The following is a 24,872-nucleotide window of genomic DNA, read 5'->3' on the forward strand; positions in this document are numbered from 1 at the left end:
GTACATATGACATTTTAATTTTGATTATGGTAAAGATCATGCAGTTAAAAACTGATAATCATGTATGACTGTGAAGTGTCTCTTTGTGATGCCAGGAGTGCATGAATATTGAGTCATGCACTCCTAGGTCCTTCATAGGTAGACCTATACATTGTCGGGTGAAAAATCAGCTTCTTGCTTTTCGTACATCCGTTTTCATCCGGCAGCTGTTTGATTATTTATAAGCGCCATGCACCATCATTCCAGAGGAATACGCTTATATGCATGCATGCATAAATTTAATGCGAACTTTGATCTGAACTGCAAACTTTGATCTGAACTAAGAGCTGCCTCAGATCCAAATCATGTACAGTTCACATCACCAGGATGTGAGGAACTTGTTCCGGTTCTTCAACATTATAATTAAAAATGATAGTCCATGCAATTCTAAAAAAAATTTGGCATGTGACATTTGCAATATAATTTATGATCTGTGTCTGATAAATTGCATAAGATTCTGTTGAAGTTCCACCATGCTCTAGTGTAAATTATTGTTTTTATGTCAGGTAACCTGCATGAACGTATATGCATGATTGTCTTCAGCATATCAAGTCTCTGCTGCTCATACTGCATGCATGATGTAAACCACATTGAAAATAATAACCAACACCAACCCATTTTGTTTACATCCTTTTAATTTAACCATTAGATCTAGCTACATGCTTATTTTAACTCCAACTGTGTTCATTAGTTTGAAGAACTGACGAGATATCATTGAGCGGCTCAACCAGCCCTATACTTCCTCTCATTTTAGCCTTATTTGTACACTTTCTTCCCCAAATCGTATACATTTAGATCGCTTTTTTTTTATTTTCAACTCAACCCTAATACTAGACGTCTAAGGCTTGACAAATACAAGTGCTATACGATATAATTATACTTGATATTTCTCTGTGGCTGTTTTAGTTTCATTTTCCAGTATATATATTTATGTATTAGACGGTGCAATTATATTAACTGTATGAATGTGGTATGAGGTTTGTTTTGACCGTTAATGGGAGAGGTATTTTGTTTTTCCAAATGCACATATTCACCATTCTTCGCCATATAGTATATATGCAAACAGTTTGTCAATGGGCACTTATTTTGATGCTTTTTGAGCTTGTATTAACAATCAATGGGATATTAATACTGAAAATTAAAGCAATAACATGACTCTGCTCATGACTATATTTAGTCAAGTAGTAAACCACTTCGTTCAACATTTACATACATATATACATGCACAAGTGCATTGCATGATTGTGCATGCATGTATCTTCATGCATGCATGTGCATATATATATGCAAGAACTATATTTAGTATTAGTGTTTAGCAGCCATCCCTATATACATGTGCACTGTGTGTCTGTTATGAGACAAACTAACTCTACGAGCGGAGGCAGCCCTCTGGTATCAAGGAACTGTCAGGAACTGTGATACAAGTCACTCTTCGCATTTTGCACATTCTATCATCTATACACTCCCTGCTTCTTTGGACTTGAGTGGATTGACTTTCCTACTGCTTTGTTTTGCCATACAGTGTATTTGTGGTGCCCGCTCTAGCATTGGTCACGCTTTCAAAGCATCCTGGCACCAATGGACCTGGCTACCGAACTGCAAATAGGTTAAACTAATAATTACACTTGTGTGCGGTCTCTTTTTTTCTGTACTTAAAATGATTATGTGTTTTAAAGGGGGACACCCCCCCAAAAAAACTGGAAGAGCTTCTGCCCACTTGGAGTGGAAGTCAGTACATGTAATTATGTAGACTGGAAACCACTCCCTTCGCTCTGGGCTCTGGGGACTGGCAAGTTGCCGTGTTGAGAGTTGTCCTGTTGGAATGCAATTAGAACAAACCACAAAATGCGTAATGCGTTGGTGATATTATTTCAGCCTCGATACACAGTAAAACACAGTAACAAAACTTGTCAAATGAAACGCATCTTCATGTAGAAATGACATAAATTTCTGTCATTTTAACACTAAAATACGATGATGCATTTCAAGTGTTTTTGCTGTGCAACAGACCACCAGTGATGTACTTATACTCGAGGCCGATAATATTTGGTGCAGTAATAGTTAGCGTGTGGGCGGTGGCACATGAGTATTTGTGACGTTTACATTCTTCACGCACTGGGACAACTTTCAACACAGCAGCTTGCCAGTCCCTTTCTCCCAAGAGAAGGGGAGTAGTTTCCAGTCTAGTAATGATGTACTTATTCCCACAGGGTGTCTCTTTTAGTGGGCCAATCAAAGCAATACCAATCCTGTGCCAGACACTACTGACAGGCACACAGGTTTTTTAAGAGTGAGATTGGTTCGTTGGCAAGCTATACAGAAGTCTTGTCTTGACGTAGTAGTTGTCAATGTAATGACATTGATCATTCCATTCCGGTAGTAGATCTACCTGTATAATATGAATGCATTTCATTAAACTAGGGATACACTGGAGTGCAAACCTCGCTTTGCATGCGCATGTTTAATACACGTGGGAATAATTATACCATCTGGACCTAATAATCGTCACATAAAAGTATGTGCATTCAATCTGGTAAAGACGTAATAATGGTCGACACACAAGAAAGATAAATTTAAGTTCAACCGTCCGGTTTATCCACTCCTGGCTGTTGCTGCATGAGGTCTAAGACTGTGGACCGACATCCCTCAGCATCTGCCAAGACTCCACACCAAGTATTAAAGCCTATACATGTTCACCAGAAGTCCAGGTAGTCGAGCTCCTTTTGCCTCGACTTCAACCATCACGCCACCTAGTCTCATGAATCAGCCGCCGTTCTTTTGGAACCACCAAAAGAACGGCGGCTGATTCATGAGACTACACGCCACCACCGCCACAGACAACCTTGATAGGACCCGAACATAACCTCGCTTCGCTCGGAATAATGCCTAGAGCTTATCTTCTCCCTGCATGGTTTTACTTCTCTCAAAATGCTTGTCTGAATGACAAGCAAGTTATGATCCTCTTTTTGTACCCTCATCTCTAATCCCCTACCTTTCTCTGCCACCATGCATGAGTACGTGTAGTAAAGAAGGCCATCATGAATTCTGAACTTCTCCTTATATATGCTTCGCTTGGCCCCTTCACTTGCATTATGCTACTGTTCTATCTATGGTTATAGCCCCAGACAATAATAATACGCGACACCAGACAGGAAATGCGACACGAACGCTGTCCGGCATAGACCGTTTCTGTGCGCGCAATTAGTCCCCCCGGACCGAATTCTGGTCGGACTTTATTTCCTGTGACAAAAGTCTACTGTAATTATACTTGATATTTCTCTGTGCCTGTTTTAGTTTCATTTTCCTTAATTACGTATTAGACGGTACAATTACCGCATAGCGCGAAATTTTCGAGGCACTTATATTTCGTGGTTGGCCTCTAAAAGCCATTTCGTTGCACAATGTTCGCGGAATGACTGCTAACCGGAAGCCACGCCTTAAATCTTTGCACGTTATAGCAGGTAATTTAACAATTTTCGTGGACTTATTTTCGTGTAGAATTCTATCCCACGAAATCCACGAAAATTAAGCCCCTTGAAAATTTCGCGCTATACAGTATATTGAATGTGGTTATGAGGTTTGTTTTGACCGTTAATGGGAGAGGTATACAATAAGTTTTGTTTTTCCAAATGCACATATTCATCATTCTTCGCCATGTAGTATATATGCAAACAGTTTGTCAATGGGCACTTATTTTGATGCTTTTTGAGCTTGTATTAACAATCGATGGGATATTAATACTGTACTGTCACTCTTAATAAAGCAACAACATGACTCTGCTCATGACTATATTTAGTCAAAGTAGTAAACCACTTTGTTCAACATTTACATACGTACATGTACAAGTGCATTGCTGCATGATTGTGTATCTGCATGTGCATATATATAGGCCTACTGCAAGAACTATAGTTTCACTCAGGAACGCAATCCAATTAATAGCCAATAGATGCATTGCTTCATGCAGCTATAGTACCTATAATTATATAGTTACATGCAACTCTCCTATAGTTACAGTATTTAATTTAGTGTTTAGCAGCCATCTCTACATGTGCACTGTGTGACTGTTATGAGACAAACTAACTCTACGAGTGAAGGCAGTCCTCTGGTATCAAGGAATGGCTGTTGCAAGTACAGAGTGAGGTGGTTCTATTCCAAGGGAGCCTTTCTTATTCTGGTCTGGAATATACTGTTGACCATAGCCTATATGTCAGTGTTTCATATATTCCGTAAACGACATGATGTCAATTTTGTAATTTCAGAATGGCAACTTGCTATCCCTATTGTGTTCAGTTTTTTTGGAGCTGTTTTCTCAGGATGGCTAGCTGACGCTAAGCTGGGGAACTACAGAGTGATGAAATACAGTTTTGTACTGTTGTTTCTTACAATTTTGCTTTCTAGTGCCGTCACCCTAGTTCCTGGCATTGCTCATTACGTGTATGTTGTGAGTGTCGTGTACTGCATAGGTGGGAGTCTCTTTACAGTAGCTGGGGTAGCATGCTTTGTTACCTTATTACAGCTTGGCCTGGACCAGATGCCCGATGCTTCATCTTCTAATATCACTAGTTTTATTGCCTGGTTTGCATTCAGTATCTATGCTGGTGTTTGGATCCCGAACGCTTCCAATTTGCCCATTATATCTGGTGCTTTGTGTAGTCAAATGCCATACTGGGTTGTCCAACTTTACAGTTTACTGCCACCTTTGTGTATGAGTGTTGTTCTTATTCTTGACTTCCTACTAGCTAAGAAATGGCTTATAATTGAGCCAAAGTCACCTCAGTCTCTAACAACCATCTACCAAGTTCTCAAGTTTGCAGCCAAGCACAAGGCTCCCCTCAATCGCAGTGCTCTCACATATTGGGAGGAAAACGTACCTTCAAGAATGGACCTGGGAAAGTCAAGATACGGTGGACCATTCACTACAGAGCAAGTTGAAGATGTGAAGACCATCCTACGTTTGTTACCCTTATGTTTAACACTATGGCTTCTTGAGTGCTCACTTGCAATATTCCGTCCACCACATGAATCATTAATTGTATCTCCCCGATGTGAATAGTATATATGTTTCAGAGCTTCTGGCCTTAATCACATACAACTCTTGGTGGTGTGGTATGGTTTGGACGGTCTTTTATGAATTTATTCTATACCCTGTGATTCGTAACAGGCTTCCCAGCATTCTTAGAAAAATCGGAATCATTTCTTTCTTAATCACGACTCTCAACATTGTGTTTGTAATTCTGGGACTAGTCCACTACTATCATAGTGATTTGGTGGCAGTCGAGTATGTCATTGTAATATTACATTCAGTTTCTCAAGGTTTGTTCATGATGTTGCTTGCTAGTGCCATGCTGCAGTTAGTTTGTGCTCAGGCTCCATACAACATGAGAGGAGTGTTTGGTGGGTGTATAACACTTGTGTTGATGTCACCTTCAATTATCAGCTATTCTTTTCCATTGAAATTCACATTAACAATATTATATGGGATTAAAGCCGCTGTCAGTCTGCTTGGATTCATCTTGTACTGCCTCCTGGCTCGCTGGTACAAGAGGAGAGTTAGAGACGAGGACTACAATGCACAATCTGTTGTGGAGGAGGTGTATGATCGATACTTGTCAGCTCAACATTGACTAAATTTTGTTCTGTTACGACTGCATGATACGTTTTATCCTCTGTCTTTTTGTCGCTCATACATCTTCAGAACAAAAATACATAAATGAGTAAACTATATACATGTAGAGTTAAGTCATTGTGTTTGGGTGTGTTGGTATGTGTACTGGCGTGGTGTGTTGTGATCTATCTTGATCTACCCTGTTCTATCCTGATGTGTTTTGTTATGTATTTATCACACCATTGTTGTGTGATCACTTTTGTTATGATTATCATGCACCTTTCGTTTCTGGATTGTTCTGGACTATTCTCGATTATTCTCTTATTCTCGATCAGTCCCCTGGGACTTTACTCTTATAAATAGCATTACCTTTTTCAATTGTTGTTGTTGCTGATACCATGTACTTATTGTGAATTTATCTTGTTACTTACAAAGTAAAAAATGTTTATTGGCAGTCAATCTCTGAACTTGAAACAATAGCAATAAATAGTCTAGCCTGTCTAGCTATATACTCTTTTGCATGGTTGCAAGAAGAATCCAACAGGCTGTTTTGCACACATAATTAGTTAAATCATTCTCTTTGCACTAGCTAGCTAAACTGAGCGCTACCTATTTATTAGTTTTACGCTTATCAGTAAAGAGCAGCGCCTCAGGTAATAATGAACTGCCTCCTTATTTACAGAATTATACTAATGCTTTGTAACCAAAGCAGCATGTGCTCAAGGGTATTAATTGTACATCAGTGCTTTTACACTCGAAAAGCAATTATTATACTCCACTTTTATCAAAATAACTGATTATCATTTCATCATGGGTTAGTATTGAGATGTTGTTGTTTTTTTATCCCCTGCAGTGGATGGCTGAAAGGAACTAAGACGTGTTGGGTTTCAAAACAGTTCATTTCTTTTTCTTTCAATCTCTTATGCACAGTCATGTTTTACATTCTCTGATCCGTGTTGATTCTGTAAGTAGAAAACTATAATTATGATTGTAACTATCTTGTTGATGTTATGGATTAGCATGAATAATTATACATGTATACGAATATCACAGGCAGCATTGAGAAAGAGATCAAGATCATTGCCAAATTAGGGAAAAGGTCGTGATCAAAACTTCCATAAATCAATGATGTTTAGTGCATATCATGTACGTGCAAGTGTGCCATGCACACTTTCTCTGCTACGCGAATAGTGTGCTACACACACTTTATTTTGCTCACACTTTATATGGTGTGCCCAGCACACTATAAAAATCACTCAAGTGTAGCAAGTGTGTTAGCCACACTTCACTGCAACCATAAGTGTGCTCAGCACACTACATTTTTTACAGTGTACAAATGCTATACGGTATAATTATACTTGATATTTCTCATTTTCCAGTATATATAATTATGTATTAGACGGTACAATTATATTACTTGTATGAATGTGGTATGAGGTTTGTTTTGACCGTTAATGGGAGAGGTATTTTGTTTTTCCAAATGCACATATTCACCATTCTTCGCCATGTAGTATATATGCAAACAGTTTGTCAATGGGCACTTATTTTGATGCTTTTTGAGCTTGTATTAACAATCAATGGGATATTAATACTGAAAATTAAAGCAATAACATGACTCTGCATGCTCATGACTATATTTAGTCAAAGTAGTAAACCACTTCGTTCCACATTTACATATGTACATGCACAAGTGCATTGCATAATTGTGCATGCATGTATCTTCATGCATGTGCATATATATAGGCCTACTGCAAGAACTATATTTAGTATTAGTGTTTAGCAGCCATCCCTATATACATGTGCACTGTGTGTCTGTTATGAGACAAACTAACTCTACGAGCGGAGGCAGCCCTCTGGTATCAAGGAATGGCTGTTGCAAGTACAGAGTGAGGTGGTTCTATTCCAAGGGAGCATTTCTTGTTCTGGTCTGGAATATGCTGTTGACCATAGCCTGTATGTCAGTGTCTCATATATTCCGTAAACGACATGATGTCAATTTTGTACTTTCAAAATGGCTATTTGTTATCCCATTTGTGTTTGGTTTGTTCGGAACTGTTTTCTCAGGATGGCTAGCTGACTCTAAGCTTGGGAACTACAGAGTGATGAAATACAGTTTTGTGCTGTTATTATGCCTCGAGGCGTAGCCGCACGAGGGATACGGTAAAGCTGACTGTGTGTGTGTCTGTGTGTCTGTTCCAGCTGTAACTGCTCAACGGTTGCAATGCGACGAAAACTAACAGCTTCTATAGGCTTCTAGCCACGTTCTCTTGGATTTTGATTCGTGGATTTGCAAACTAAAGCTTCTTTCTCGAGTTATGGCTAGTTTGACTCACATTGAAGGCTGTTGCAGTCTCTTCAGAATTTTTCATAGCATCATCTGTCCGCACAAACTTTCTATTCAACATATGAGTTAGCCTTGCACTAAAGCGCTAGCTTTTTGTTAGCTACAATACTCAGAAAATATCTGTTAAAACAGCTAGCTAGCAGTAGCCATTTGTGAAATTGATCTCTTTGGACACACCCTTTAATTATTCCTGTGTATGTAATGCGCATGCGCGCTCATTCCCCACGTGTGAGAAAATAATAATATCCAAGATCCAGATCCAGATCCTCCTGGCAGAATCATCTTTGTCTTGAAGGCCTGGTAAGCCACAAAACACTACCATATAACAATATAGATAACAGTATGCATGTACACAGGTCTTTTCTTCTTAGATATTATATACACTGAACTACAGATCTTGGAAGAATCAATTTTCTTCTTTCTTGAGGTCCTAGTAAGCCACATAATACAACAATAGATACATGTAAATAAGTCTTTTCTTCTCAGTGACTTTATATAGATAAGCTAACTTTAATATAAAATTCATTATAGAAACTAATATAACACTCTAATACTTTTCAGCGAAAGCAAAAACATGGCGAGAGGCATTAGCACAGCGCCAGCTTGAACACTAGTTTCTTACAAGTTTGTTTTCTAGTGCCGTCATCCTAGTTCCTGGCATTGCTCATTACGTATATGTTGTGAGTGTCTTGTACTGCATAGGTGGGAGTCTCTCTATAGTAGCTGTGGTAGCATGCTATGTTACTTCACTACAGCTTGGCATGGATCAGATGCCTGATGCTTCATCTTCCAATATCACTAGTTTTATTTCCTGGTTTGCATTCAGTATCTATGCTGGTGTTTGGATTCCTTATGTTGCCGATTTGCCCATTATATCTGGTGCTTTGTGTAGTAGTCAAATGCCATACTGGGTTGTTTAACTTTACAGTTTACTGCCACCTTTGTGTATGAGTGTTGTTCTTATTCTTGACTTTCTACTAGCTAAGAAATGGCTTATAATTGAGCCAAAGTCACCTCAGTCTCTAACAACCATCTACCAAGTTCTCAAGTTTGCAGCCAAGCACAAGGCTCCCCTCAATCGCAGTGCTCTCACATATTGGGAGGAAAACGTACCTTCAAGAATGGACCTGGGAAAGTCAAGATACGGTGGACCATTCACTACAGAGCAAGTTGAAGATATGAAGCCCATCCTACGTTTGTTACCCTTATGTTTAACACTATGGCTTCTTGGGTGCTCACTTGCAATATTCCATCCACCACATGAATCATTGTATCTTCCCGATGTGAATAGTTATGTTTCAGAGCTTCTGCCCTTAATCACATACAACTCTTGGTGGTGTGGTATGGTTTGGACGGTCTTTTATGAATTTATTCTATACCCTGTGATTCGTAATAGGCTTCCCAGCATTCTTAGAAAAATCGGAATTATTTCTTTCTTATCACGGCTCTCAACATTGTGTTTGTAATTCTAGGACTAGTCCACTACTATCACAGTGATTTAGTGGCAGTTCATTATGTCATTGTGATATTATATTCAGTTTCTCAAGGTTTGCTCACAATGTTGCTTGCTAGTGCCATGCTGCAGTTAGTTTGTGCTCAGGCTCCATACAACATGAGAGGAGTGTTTGGTGGGTGTATGGCACTTGTGTTGATGTCACCTTCAATTATCAGCTATTCTTTTCCATTGAATTTCACATTAACAATATTATATGGGATTAAAGCCGCTGTCAGTCTGCTTGGATTCATCGTGTACTGCCTCCTGGCTCGCTGGTACAAGAGACGAGGACTGCAATGCACAAGCTGTTGTGGAGGAGGTGTATGATCGATACTTGTCAGCTCAACATTGACTAAATTTTGTTCTGTTACGACTGCATGATACATTTTATCCTCTGTCTTTTTGTCGCTCATACATCTTCAAAACAATTATACGTAAATGAGTTAACTATATACATGTAGCATTGTGTTTGGGTGTGTTGGTATGTGTACTGGCGTGGTGTGTTGTGATCTATCTTGATCTACCCTGTTCTATCCTGATGTGTTTTGTTATGTATTTATCACACCATTGTTGTGTCATCACTTTTGTTATGATTATCATGCACCTTTCGTTTCTGGATTGTTCTGGACTATTCTCGATTATTCTCTTATTCTCGATCAGCCCCCTGGGACTTGACTCTTATAAATAGCATTACCTTTTTCAATTGTTGTTGTTGCTGATACCATGTACTTATTGTGAATTTACTTACGAAGTAAAAAATATTTATTGGCAGTCAATCTCTGAACTTGAAACAATAGCAATAAATAGTCTAGCCTGTCTAGCTATATACTCTTTTGCATGGTTGCAAGAAGAATCCAACAGGCTGTTTTGCACACATAATTAGTTAAATCATTCTCTAATACAGTCATGCAATTTATCATTGGACACTTTTGATTATCTTTGAGCTTGTATTAACGATCAATGCATGTACAAATACTGAAACTACGCTCATAGCAACATGATTATTATGGCCATTTGGGAGAAATCTGTTGAAGTTCCACCATGCACTATAACTATGTTGACTTATTGTACGAACCACTCCATGCATGGGCACTGTATGAATAGATTCACTCGGGTGTGTCTCTGAGCACTGGATATGATGAAGAATAGATTCACTCAGGATTGTTGCCACCAATAGTTATTGCGCAACTGTCCCTATAATTAGATATACCTGTGTGTGTGTGTGTCTGTGTCTGTGTCTGTTATGAGACAAACTAACTCTATACGAACGAAGGCAGCCCTCTGGTATCAAAAAATGGCTGCTAGTGCAAGTACACGTACAAAGCATTCCAACAAAGCATTTCTCTTCTTTTACCCCCCTGGTCTTCGCTACCACAGGTGGCCTTGGCCCAGCAGCTGGAGCCTTCTACAAACACCTGGCCAGCATGCTCTCGGACAAATGGAAGCAACCATACAGCACCACCATTGGCTGGCTAAGATGTAGAATATCATTCTCACTACTCAGATCCTCTATCATGTGTCTGAGAGGTGCCAAATCTTCGAAGTCATCCTTCAACGACCATCTAGCTGCTTCCCGCGTGGACCTCACCATTGCGGACTCCAACCTCTCTGCATGTCTGAACTCTGAATAATTATAGCTTCACATTACCTTGCCTTATTCATTTCTCAGCCTCACAATAATATTTCAATACATGTTTAAAAAAAACAGAGCATTTCTCGTTTTGGTCTGGAGTATGCTGCATGTTTAGTGTCTCATGTATTCCTTCAACGACCTGATGTCAATTTTGAAATGGCTAGATCTAGATGCTATCCCTATAATTGCGTTTGGTTGTTTGGAACTGTTTTCTCAGGATGGCTAGTTGACCCTAAGCTGGGGAACTATATAGATCTATATAGAGTAATTGTTAATTGTTCCTCCTCCAATATTTGTTTTCTAGTGCCATACTAATTCCTGACATTGCTCATTAATTGAGCTTGTTTCTAATTCTGGAACCAGTCTACTACTATATCACAGTGATTTAGGCAGTCCATTATATCATAGATATACATGTAGTAGAGGGATATAATCTACTATCTATGATTATAATTTTCATTGACATAATTATTACATTCAGTTTCTCAAAGTTTGCTCACAATGTTACTTGCTATATAGTACCATGTGCAGCTATAGATATATAGTTTGTGCTCAGGCTCCATACAACATGAGAGGAGTGCATGTTTGGAGGGTGCATGGCACTTGCGCTGATGTCACCTTCAATTATCAGCTCTTCTTTTCTATTGAACATCACTATAATCATTATATGGGATTAAAGCCGCTGTCAGTCTGCTTGGCTTCATCCTGTACTTGTCTCCTGGCTCGCTGGTACAAGAGGAGACTTTGAGATGAGGACACAAGCTTTGTGGAGGAGCTCTATATGATCTGACACGTTTTTTTCATCATCTGCATGTCTGTCAATCATGCATGTATGTCGTAGAATGTAAATGTGTTACTATATGATACAAAAATATTATTTTTCATTTGTTGTGTTTCCACACATAATTATTTTCATCAGTAGATCTCTATATACAGTCATGCAATTTGTCAATGGACACCTCTGATAATAATTAGCTTGTCTGTGTTAACGATCGATTGTATGTACAAATCTGAAACTAAACTTCTAATAGCAACATGATTCCTTTGAAGTTCCACTATAATTAAGTAGAGATGTCAGACCGGAAGTATTGCGTGGGCGTATTTTCGTACAGTAGGTAAAAACCTGACCAGAAAGTGAGTGAACAAGAAGGGCTTTCCGCAAGCCCTGGAAGAGTCTAGCAAACAACAGCTGTTCCCAGGGGTAAAAAATAGCGTAGAATTTGATTTTTATAACAGTTTTTATGATTTTAGCATTTGATGCTTGTTCTGTGTGTGATTTTTTCTCAAAGGTGATCATCATTTTCTCAACCAAACATGAAAATGAACAAAAACACAAGTGAGCATGTCTTTTATCTCTAACTCTCTCCAGATTATGCAAAAAGTTGCTACAATAAGCTTTTATTTCTTGCGGAATCACATATTGCATGGATAGATGGGTGGAGCTGAGAATAGAAATGCAGTAAAATCAAGCCAAGTGTACCAATTGCTGTATTTATTTCTTAGAAGTTCTTAGAAGTTACTGAAAGTAATTATTGAAAGCCTCTGTTGAAAAGAAACAAGAAAAATTGAAGAGAATTCCAGGGACAACAATGTAATCTACCAAAACTATAAAATTGCAAGAACTGATTCAATTTGCACACAAAACAACACAAGAGTAATCTACTGTATTAATTAGAAGCTGTCAACAGAGTGTATCATAGATTTATAGTTGTATGGCCTTAAATCTACATCACACTAATAACGAATTATTTAGACCAAATGAAATTGACAGCTTTTAAAGATCAAGAAACAGATACAAGCGTAGGTGGACATTGATGAGAGTTCTGAAACAAGATACCATATACTGTACGAAATAAAAGATAGCATGGTTACTTTAAATCCAAAGAACTCTCTGAAGCAGGAGACATCATACCATTATAGGGACATCATAAAGTGAATCGAGGCTACAGATATGCTAACTTTAAGATCATTTCCGGTATTAACAACAATTTCATAAGTCCCGCCCAAGTACATTAAAATGCGGTAAATTTTTGTACGAATTTTTTCCTAACTATAGTGTTCTTCAAAACACTGTATCTCTGCATTCGCTTGACCAAATCCAGTGCAGTAAAGTTTTTCTGGTTTGCCTGGAGTGTTCAAAAGAGATAGTAATACATAGGAGTTAGAAATAGCAAAAATGAAAATCGGTCTGACATCGCTATTATAAGAACCACACAGTATAGTTACAAATCATTGCAATACTAGATTTTGCTCTCCTATAGTTTCAACAATAGTGTTGGCAGCCATCCCTACATGTGTGTGCATCTGTTATGAGACAAACTAACTCTACGAGCGAAGGCAGCCCTCTGGTATCAAGGAATGGCTGTTGCAAGTACAGAGTGAGATGGTTTTATTCCAAAGGAGCATTTCTCGTTCTGGTCTGGATTATGCTGTTGACTATAGCCTGTATATCAGTGTCTCATATATTTCGTAACGTCAATTTTGTAATTTCAAAATGGCTATTTGCTATTCCTATTGTGTTTTGTTTGTTGGGAGCTGTTTTCTCAGGATGGCTAGCCGACGCTAAGCTGGGGAACTACAGAGTGATGAAATACAGTTTTGTACTGTTGTTTCTTACAACTTTGCTTTCCAGTGTCATCACCCTACTTCCTGGCATTGCTCATTACGTGTATGTTGTGAGTGTCGTGTACTGCATAGGTGGGAGTATCTCTATAGTAGCTGTGGTAGCATGCTTTGTTACCTTATTACAGCTTGGCCTGGATCAGATGCCTGATGCTTCATCTTCCAATATCACTAGTTTTATTGCCTGGTTTATATTCAGTATCTATGCTGGTGTTTGGATCCCGAACGTTTCCAATACCCATTATATCTGGTACTTTGTGTAGCAGTCAAATACCATACTGGGTTGTCCAACTTTACAGTTTGCTGCCACCTTTGTGTATGAGTGCTGTTCTTATTCTTGACTTCCTCCTAGCTAAGAAATGGCTTATAATTGAGCCAAAGTCACCTCAGTCTCTAACAACCATCTACCGTGTTCTCAAGTTTGCAGCCAAGCACAAGGCTCCCCTCAATCGCAGTGCTCTCACATATTGGGAGGAAAACGTACCTTCGAGAATGGACCTGGGAAAGTCAAGATATGGTGGACCATTCACTACAGAGCAAGTTGAAGATATGAAGACCATCCTACGTTTGTTACCCCTCTGCTTAACACTATGGCTTCTTGGGTGCTCACTTGCAATATTCCATCCACCACATGAAACATTGTATCTCCCCGATATGAACAGTTATGTTTCAGAGCTTCTGGCCTTAATCACATACAACTCTTGGTGGTGTGGTATGGTTTGGACGGTCTTTTATGAATTTATTCTATACGTGATTCGTAATAGGCTTCCCAGTATTCTTAGAAAAATCGGAATCATTTCTTTCTTAATCACGGCTCTCAACATTGTGCTTGTAATTCTAGGACTAGTCCACTACTATCACAGTGATTTAATGGAAGTTCATTATGTCATTGTGATATTATATTCAGTTTCTCAAGGTTTGCTCACAATGTTGCTTGCTAGTGCCATGCTGCAGTTAGTTTGTGCTCAGGCTCCATACAACATGAGAGGAGTGTTTGGTGGGTGTATAACATTTGCGTTGATGTCACCTTCGATTATCAGCCATTCTTTTCCATTGAAATTCACATTAACAATATTATATGGAATTAAAGCCGCTGTCAGTCTGCTTGGATTCATCGTGTACTGCCTCCTGGCTCGCTGGTACAAGAGGAGAGTTAGAGACGAAGACTACAATGTACAAGCTGTTGTGGAGGAGGTGTATGATCGATACTTGTCAGCTCAACATTGACTAAATTTTATTCTGTTACGACTGCATGATACGTTTTATCCTCTGTCTTTTTGTCGATCATACATGTTCAGAACAGTTATACGTAAATGAGTGAACTATATACATGTAGAGTTAAGTCATTGTGTTTGGGTGTGTTGGTATGTGTACTGGCATGTTGTGATCTATCTTGATCTACCCTGTTCTATCCTGATGTGTTTTGTTATGTATTTATCACACCATTCTTGTGTGATCACTTTTGTTATGATTATTATGCACCTTTCGTTTCTGGATTGTTCTGGACTATTCTCGATTATTCTCTTATTCTCGATCAGCCCCCTGGGACTTGACTCTTATAAATAGCATTACCTTTTTCAATTGTTGTTGTTGCTGATACCATGTACTTATTGTGCATTTACTTACGAAGTAAAAAATATTTATTGGCAGTCAATCTCTGAACTTGAAACAATAGCAATAAATAGTCTAGCCTGTCTAGCTATAATCTTTTGCATGGTTGCAAGAAGAACCCAACAGGCTGTTTTGCACACATAATTAGCTCTAATACAGTCATGCAATTTATTATTGGACACCTTTGATTATCTTTGAGCTTGTATTAACAATCAATGCATGTACAAATACTGAAACTACGCTCATAGCAGCATGATTATTATGGCCATTTGGGAGAAATCTGTTGAAGTTCCACCATGCACTATAACTATGTTGACTTATTGTACGAACCACTCCATGCATGGGCACTGTATGAATAGATTCACTCAGGTGTGTCTCTGAGCACTGGATATGATGAATAGATTCACTCAGGATTGTTGCCACCAATAGATATTGCTCGCAACTGTCCCTATAATTAGATATACTGTGTGTGTGTGTGTCTGTTATGAGACAAATTAACTCTATACGAACGAAGGCAGCCCTCTGGTATCAAGGAATGGCTGCTAGTGCAAGTACATGTACAAAGCTATTCCAACAAAGCATTTCTCTTCTTTTACCCCCCAGGTCTTCGCTACCACACGTGGACTTGGCCCAGCAGCTACATCCTTCTACAAATGCCTGGCCAGCATGCTCTCAAACAAATGGAAGCAACCATACAGCACCATGCACCATTGGCTGGCTAAGATCATTCTCACTACTCAGATCCTCTATCATGTGTCTGAGAGGTGCCAAATCTTCGAAGTCATCCTTCAACGGCCATCTATAGCTGCTTCCGTGGACCTCACCATTGCGGACTCCAACCTCTCTGTCTGAACTCTGAATAATTATAGCTTCACATTACCTTGCCTTATCCATTTCTCAGCCTCCGTCACTCGAAATTATTCAATACATGTTAAAAAAAAAACAGAGCATTTCTCGTTGGGGGCTGGAGTATGCTGTTTATGATCAGTTAGTGTCTCATGCATTCCGTCAACGACCTGATGTCAATTTTGAAATGGCTAGATCTAGATGCTATCCCTATAATTGCATTTGGTTTTTTGGAGCTGTTTTCTCAGGATGGCTAGTTGACGCTAAGCTGGGGAACTATATAGAGTAGTGTTGTTCCTCCAGTATTTGTTTTTTCTAGTGCCACACTATAGTTCCTGACATTGCTCATTACTTGAGCTTGTTTCTAATTCTGGAACCAGTCTACTACTATATCACAGTGATTTAGGCAGTCCATTATAATTGAAATATTACATTCGGTTTCTCAAAGTTTGCTCACAATGTTACTTGCTAGTATCATGTGCAGCTATAGTTTGTGCTCAGGCTCCATACAACATGAGAGGAGTGTTTGGTGGGTGTATGGCACTTGTGTTGATGTCACCTTCAATTATCAGCTCTTCTTTTCTATTGAACATCACTATTATAATTAGGATTAAAGCCGCTCTGTCAGTCTGCTTGGCTTCATCCTGTAGATCTACTTGTCTCCTGGCTTACTGGTACAAGAGGAGAGCTTGAGATGAGATGAAGACACAAGCTTTTATGGAGGAAGTCTATATGATCTGTTATATAGACACGTTTTTTTCATCATCTGCATGTCTGTCAATCATGCATGTATGTCGTAAAATGTAATGTGTTACTACATGATGTAAAAATATAATATTCATTTGTTGTGTTTCCACACATAATTATTTTCATCATCTATATACAGTCATGCAATTTCAATTTGTCAATGGACACCTCTGATAATAATTATATCTTTTATTAACGATTGATTGTATGTACGAATACTGAAACTAAACTTCTAATAGCAACATGATTCCTTTGAAGTTCCACTATAATTTTGTCTTTATAAGAACCACACAGTAGTTACAAGTTTCACTCATTCCAATACTATTTCAAATAGATTTTGCTCTCCTATAGTTACAACAATAGTGTTTGCCATCCCTACATGTGCATCAGTCATGAGACAAAGTAACTCTACGAACGAAGCCAGGCCTCTGGTATCAAGGAATGGCTGGTGCAAGTACAGAGTGAGGTGGTTCTATTCCAAAGGAGCATTTCTCGTGCTGGTCTGGGTTATGCTGTTGACTATAGCCTGTATATCAGTGTACCATGTGTTCCATCAACAACCTTATGTCAATTCTGTAATTTCGAAATGGCTACTTGCTATCCCACCTGTGTTTGGTTTGTTCGGAACTGTTTTCTCAGGATGGTTAGCTGACGCTAAGCTGGGGAACTACAGAGTGATGAAATACAGTTTTGTGCTGTTATTTCTTACAAGTTTGTTTTCTAGTGCCGTCACCCTAGTTCCTGGCATTGCTCATTACGTATATGTTGTGAGTGTCTTGTACTGCATAGGTGGGAGTCTCTCTATAGTAGCTGTGGTAGCATGCTATGTTACTTCACTACAACTTGGCCTGGATCAGATGCCTGATGCTTCATCTTCCAATATCACTAGTTTTATTGCCTGGTTTGCATTCAGTATCTATGCTGGTGTTTGGATTCCTTATGTTGTCGATTTACCCATTATATCTGGTACTTTGTGTATCAGTCAAATACCATACTGGGTTGTCCAACTTTACAGTTTGTTGCCACCTTTGTGTTTGAGTGTTGTTCTTATTCTTGATTTTCTCCTAGCTAAGAAATGGCTTATAATTGAGCCAAAGTCACCTCAGTCTCTAACAACCATCTACCAAGTTCTCAAGTTTGCAGCCAAGCACAAAGCTCCCCTCAATCGCAGTGCTCTCACATACTGGGAGGAAGACGTACCTTCAAGAATGAACCTGGGAAAGTCAAGATATGGTGGACCATTCACTACAGAGCAAGTTGAAGATGTGAAGACCATCCTACGTTTGTTACCCCTCTGCTTAACGCTATGGCTTCTTGGGTGCTCACTTGCAATATTCCATCCGCTAAACTATAGTGTTTATCCTCGAGATTGGAATTGTTATGTTTCAAGGCTTCTGTCCTTGTTCACATATCACAATTTGTGGTGTGGTATGGTTTGGACTGTCTTTTATGAATTTGTTCTATACCCAGTGATTTGTAACAAGCTTCCCAGCATCCTTAGAAGAATTGAGATAATTTCTCTCTTCAATATGACTCTCAGTATTGTGTTTCTAATTCTGCAACTACTACAAACCAATTTCGATGATTTAGATGCAATCAAGTATGTTACAATCGTCTTAACTTCAATTTCTAGAGGTTTGCTCACAATGTTGCTTGCTAGTACCATGCTGGAGTTAATTTGTGCTCAAGCTCCATACAACATGAGAGGATTGTTTGGAGGGTGTTTGGTGCTGGTGTTGTTCTCATCTTTTATTATTGGCTATTGCTTTCCATTGAACGTCAGACTCACAATATATGAGGTTATTGTTAGAGTAGGCATCAGTCTGCTTGGATTTATCCTGTACTGCCTCCTTGCTCGCTGGTATAAAAGGAGAGTTAGAGACGAGGACTACAATGCACACAGAGTGGTGGAGGAGGTATATGATCGATATTTGTCAGCTCAGCATTGAGATATCTGCCTTTTTATCTATGCACAGAACCATTTATGTTGGTATAGATGTACAGGTGATTCATCAGGGGCGTAGCCAGACTTTTGACACAGGGGTTTCCTTTGAAAAACCAGCGGCGCGGTAGCGCCGGGAAATTTTAGCCACGCCCACTTCCGGTGCCACACCTTCTTGATTGGGGCACACCTACTGGTTACACCTACTGCTCATTGTTTGTAATGACTTTTTTTACATGTTTGTGAGAAGCTAGCTAGACTGTCTAGCTAGTCTAGCTAGCTATAGACATTCTAAAAGGCAGGTGTCAATTGTGTATTGCTAGTCTAGCTGAGCACCATTACATTTACCTGAGAGGTTTCATGTGGCTGAGATTGTTCTAAACTTGTCCTTCCTGAATATCGAATAAAGTTGTGAGTCTGAGAATACTGGAGCATGCAGGATTGATACTAGAACTTAAGTCTTGGTCTTCTTTGTTTGAGGTAGCTAGCTAGCTAGCTGAGACAAAGCTAGCCAAAGTGAAACGATTCACAGTGCTACATGATTTATTTATTAATGATTATAGCAATTATATACATGTAAGTATGCAGTGACATTCAATATGCAGTGCCATGCACTCTCCCTTACCTGAAACTTTCCTCTTCTTAAACCAGGAGTCAAGGATTCATGGCTATTTGCAGCCACGTGCATGAAAAGATGGGCAGGGCTGCTTGATTTCAATTATTGGGGAGCCCTGCCCAATTTTCTCAGCAGCTCCTGGGGGGGGGTTTCTGGGAAACCAGGAAACAATGGTAGCTACGCCCCTGTTCATTGTGAACAGCTTGCACACACACGTACACACAAAAAAACGTGCTATATAAACAGTTTTAGTATGCTCACCGCACTTCTTTTTTTTTTCATCAGTCTTGCAATTTATCATTGGACACCTTTGATTATCTTTGAGCTTGTATTAACGATCGATGGCATGTACGAATACTGAAACTGCAATAACCCTTTCAGGGAAGATAGTTGCTATGATTATAGGTGTGTCGCACTGCATGCAAGAATAATATAATTTCACTCAGTATTACAATACAATAATAATAGAAACTTAGATTTTGCTCTACTAATTACAGTATATGTTTAGCAGCCATCCCTACATGACTGTGTGTGTGTGTGTGTGACTGTCTGCATGTTATATGGGACAAACTATAAACTCTACGAACGAAGACAGCCCTCACAGTGAGGTGGTTCTATTCCAAAGGAGCATTTCTCCTTCTGGTTTGGATTCTGCTGTTGACTATAGCCTGTTCCTCGGTGCCTGGTGTATCCCCCGGTGCCAATGTTATAATTTCGAAATGGCTACCTGTATGCTACTGGTTTGTTAGGAGCTGCATGTTTTCTCAAGATGGCTAGCTGACGCTAAACTACTTGGGAACTACAGAGTGATGAAATACAGTTGTTTCTTCCTATACTTTCTAGTCACCTGCACCCTAGTTCCTGGCGTTGCTCAATATACGTGAATGTCTTGTACTGCATAGGTGCATGGGAGTCTCTTTATCGTAGCAGGAGTAGCATGTTTTGTTACCTCACTATACAACTCGGCCTGGATCAGATGTCTGGCACTTCGTTTGGATCCTTAACTTTTCCAATTTGCCCATTCGATATGTAGCAGTCTATTACGAATTTACCATACTGGGTTGTCCAACTGTATATATATACAGTTTACTGCCACCTTTGTGTTTGAGCGTTGTTTTTATTCTTAAATTTCTCCTAGCTAATTAAGAAATGGCTTATAATTGAGTCAAAGTCACCTCAGCCTCTAACAACCATCTACCGTGTTCTCAAGTTTGCAGCCAAGCACAAGGCTCCCCTCAATCGCAGTGCTCTCACATATTGGGAGGAAGACATACCCCGGACCCCATCAATCAACACTCACCAAGAAACTGGAAAACACCCAATCATTTCATAACCAAAAAATGGAAATCTGACATAATTATCTCTCTACTAACAATAATTTTAAAGACTGCAGGAATTATATCAAAACTTTAAGTATTCTGCAAAATCATCAACAACAATTACTGCAAAGGAAAAAATCGCATAGTAATTATGCCATATACATGACTTGTAGTTATGTCAATGTCAATGGAATACGAATGTAATTACTTACGAAGCTCTTGGAAAGGCTTACTATTATTATGGTAGGACAAAACAAATTTACCATGAGAAGGTATACCATCGACTTGGGTATTTCCGAAAAACCTGTGGCCGTTTGGCAACTGCTTTACAAAGCCATTAATTAAAGAAATAATCATCAATAACTAAAGCTAAAACATAATTATATCGTATAGCAGGTAATTTTCGTCAGGTAAAACATTGGTAATTTCGTGGGCAAGCTGACCCCTCACCGAACCACGAAAACCTAGGTATTAATTTTACCGGCAATGATTTAATGCAATGGAGCAAATGCAGTTTTTTACTCACAAAAATCACTGCTGTTCAAGTCGAATGAATTTTTTACCCCAAGAAAATTACCCACTCTACAGATCTAGCATATCCCACATTGTGGGGCTTCTTGTTTCACAGGATGCTTCCGTGGTTACTGGGGAACTACAGGGGAGGTACTAAGTCTACCCCAATGTCAGACAATCAGATGGCCATGCCATTATGTGGTTGAACTGGTGCTTTCTTTCAAACTTCCCTAAGTGCATAGCATGAGGAAATCATCATGACACAATATTTAAAGTGCTTCTTAACAAGCAAAAGTAGTGAAAAACAGCTAGTATATGAAACAGACAGAAGTGTAGCATCCATTGAACAGTGAGTTTAAGATCACAATTATCATCGTAGTTACTATAATTATGGCATGCATTGTATATACAATAGGTATACATAACCATTCTTGGAGCAGTATAATTGTAACATACTACCAATTAAGAGCCATCCCATACATGCACCTCAGATATATGCTGTCTATAAGTATTCTCAGCTGGTTAGTGCTACTGATCCTAGCCCAGAAACTCCTTCTTTGTGGAAGCTCCTTCTCTGTGGAACATGCTCTCTCGTGCCCGAAAGGTGGATTCCCTATCATCCGACACAACGAAATCAGGGATGTTACGGCAAATTTACTAACAGAGGTGTGCCATGAAGTCAGCATCGAGCCAGATCTGCAACCGGTCACAGGAGAAACGTTTCAGGGAGCCTCTGCCATCACACAAGATGGGGTAAGACTAGACGTCGCCATGAGCGGATTCTGGGGAGGTAGGGTATGTGGAGACATAGGTCCACAGAGGGGTGTGGCTTGGACAGGCATGAAAGAACCTTCTGTGACGTGAGAGTGTTCAACCCACATGCTCGCTCAAACAGAAACACTAATCTCACCGCTTGCTGTCAAAAACACGAAAGACTGAAGAAGAACGCCTACGAACAAAGAGCCAGGGAGGTAGAGCATGCCTCATTCCCACCCCTGGTTTTCTCGGCAACAGGTGGATTTGGAACTGAGGCAATTACTTTTTATAAGCGCCTAGCCTGTCTCCTAGCTTCCAAGAGAGATGATCCTTATAATAGAACCATATCCTGGCTGAGATGTCGCCTCACCTTCTCCTTGTTGAGATCCTCAATTCGCTGCATCAGGTGTTTGTGTGTATGCAGATATGCCTTGAAGACCCAAATTCCAACATCATCAGGCAAATACAAGAAAGAAATAACTTCAGAAAGATTATGGGATCCTAAAAAGTCATAAAAGAACAAGAAAGTTTTTTCGTAGTTTTTGTAACTTTCCATACAAGCTTCATTTCAGTTTATAATGTCATAAATATCACAATAATAATGGCCAATAGACAGTTGATATTTCCAAATGGCCAACAGGCATAATAATGGAAGCGAGTCCCTTCCTAGTGATGAACGTTGCAATTTTGTCTGTGTGTGTGTGCATGTGTGTGTGTGCATGTGTGTGTGTGTGTGTGTGTGTGTGTGTGTGTGTGTGTGTGTGTGTGTGTGTGTGTGTGTGTGTGTGTGTGTGTGTGTGTGTGTGTGTGTGTGTCATGGACCGGTGTCATAACATTTTGGGGCCCCCATGTTTAGGCCCCCCCGGGCCTAGAATTTAAAAATGTTGGGCCCCCCTCTTCTGCTATCTTTTCTGCACGATAGAACAAAGTCAAAGAGATATAATAATATGGTAAGGTTAGCTCTATTAGTTGACAAAGCATCAAAGAGACTGCATGCATGCAAAGACTCTGTATCAAAGTAGCAAAAATGTGTGCATTATCATTCTATCATGGAATTCAAAGTGAAGGAAGATTTACCTTTCAAGTTACTCATGCTTTACCTATAAGAGTTAAATGCTTTGATGCAGCTCTGCAATGTTGGATCTGCCTGTAAGACAATCGATGTTGTTGCATAGCTATCGCCATATTTGCAACTTCGTGCTTACTTTCTCAGCCCAGGCAAATTTCAGGACAAAAAAGTATAAAACACGCAATTTCAGTGCAAAGACAACAATTCATATCTTCCTCCATGTTTTCCTATACATAGAAGATGTAAATTGTTGTGGGGATGCTCCAATAGCATCACTGGCTCAGCTCTCAAGTAATGTGGAATCACAGATAGAAGTCAAGAGAGAAATTGTTGTATCATGGTGGAATCACAATATAGCAGTTTCCTTTCGGGACAAGGGTAATCTTGGACAGTCCTGACCAATTCGGGACAGTTGGCACCTATGTGCTTCGTGCTGCATGAGACCTGATTCATAGAATGACATGGTGCAGTGTGGTGGCTGTGAGACCAGTGGTATACTACTGTACATGCATGAAATGTGCATGTGTGTGTGAGGAGAGCTGCATTCAGTAACTGGCACTGCATAGACTGTGAAGACAATAGAAGACTGTATTGGTATATTTTGAGAATGCACTGTCACATAATGTTACCGCTGTTGCGCTGTTATAATGGGGGGCCTAAAATTTTAAGAGGGGGCCTAAAATGTTAAAATTCTATGCCCGGGGGGGCCTAAAATTTTATCAAGCCGCTGAGAAAGGCGCTGGAGTCGAGGCTAGCTACCTAGGTATACACTCGGGAAAGAGGCTCAGACAAGACACAGAGACTCTTGAGGCTACAAGCACGCCTACAGCAGGTCAGAGCGTCCCCATATCTGAGCCTAAGATCACACAGGCACGCCTGCAGGGGGTCACAGCAGCTTACTTGCCACGTTTTACTTCCAAGTGTTGTGTTTTTGTGATAATAAACCTGCTAGATCTAGCTCAACACTGATTGATTGTTGTTGTTGTCTCGATCCCTGTCCTGTTGACAACAGGACAGTGATCGAGACCAGTCACTACGACAGGTCAGAGCAGCTCAGATGGAGACTTCTGAAGTTGCACATGCACCTTTATAGACAATACAGCATCACAGTATACTATTTTGTAATTTAGGTCCGGCAAGAAGTGATAATATCTCCTTCCTCCTAACCTTGCTCCTCATGTTAGTTTGTATAGCCAGCTCCTTCATGCTGAACTTTCGCTCATACATATGTTTCACCTTGAATCTTGATATTACACCACAGTCAAACTACCCTACACCACTCAGAATAATTGTCACGGGTATACAGCTGGCACAGGGAAATCGTATCTAATCCACTGCATCAGACTACTTGTTTATATTCACTGTTACACAATCACTGTTACTAATTTCATTTCATGCGATAAATAAAACTTACATCATGCACTGTACAACAAACACAAATTGCTCGCTCGCCCCAAATATGCTCTGCATGCTCCTAGTATATATAATTCTGTCTTTATAGAGCCTATAGTGTCTTAGGTGAGATCCAGAGGAGAGTTTTGCTCAATCTGGCTGATGCTACAAGCTCTCCCCTACAGCATGTATGCAGGAACAATCACATTTGGTGCTCATCAGCCCTGTCTTCTGTCTTTTTGCTACTCATAGCCATGCAGCCACCTTCGGTATATAGCCTCGATTCAAGCCTGCATGGTGGCCTGGTTTCGAGGCCTGATCAT

At 39.7% G+C, this 24,872-nt stretch overlaps 1 protein-coding gene across 1 annotated transcript; it reads left to right on the forward strand.

The window, feature by feature from the left end:
- The first annotated feature begins 21,827 nt into the window (after positions 1-21,827).
- On the forward strand, positions 21,828-22,603 carry LOC135337158 (uncharacterized). The gene is made up of 2 exons (XM_064533059.1): positions 21,828-22,123; positions 22,168-22,603. The coding sequence occupies exons 1-2, from the start codon at positions 21,828-21,830 to the stop codon at positions 22,601-22,603; spliced, it is 732 nt and encodes a 243-aa protein (XP_064389129.1).
- Positions 22,604-24,872: the final 2,269 nt, after the last annotated feature.

This window comes from Halichondria panicea, chromosome 6, assembly GCF_963675165.1.
Source record: "Halichondria panicea chromosome 6, odHalPani1.1, whole genome shotgun sequence".
NCBI classification, from domain to species: Eukaryota; Metazoa; Porifera; class Demospongiae; order Suberitida; family Halichondriidae; genus Halichondria; species Halichondria panicea.

Bases quoted from the DNA above. Each gene is read 5' to 3' on its own strand.
- LOC135337158 (XM_064533059.1), top strand. From the start codon at position 21,828: ATGCTGTCTATAAGTATTCTCAGCTGGTTAGTGCTACTGATCCTAGCC. The intron at 22,124-22,167 runs TAGGGTATGTGG...GTGTGGCTTGGA, and splicing joins ATGAGCGGATTCTGGGGAGG to CAGGCATGAAAGAACCTTCT.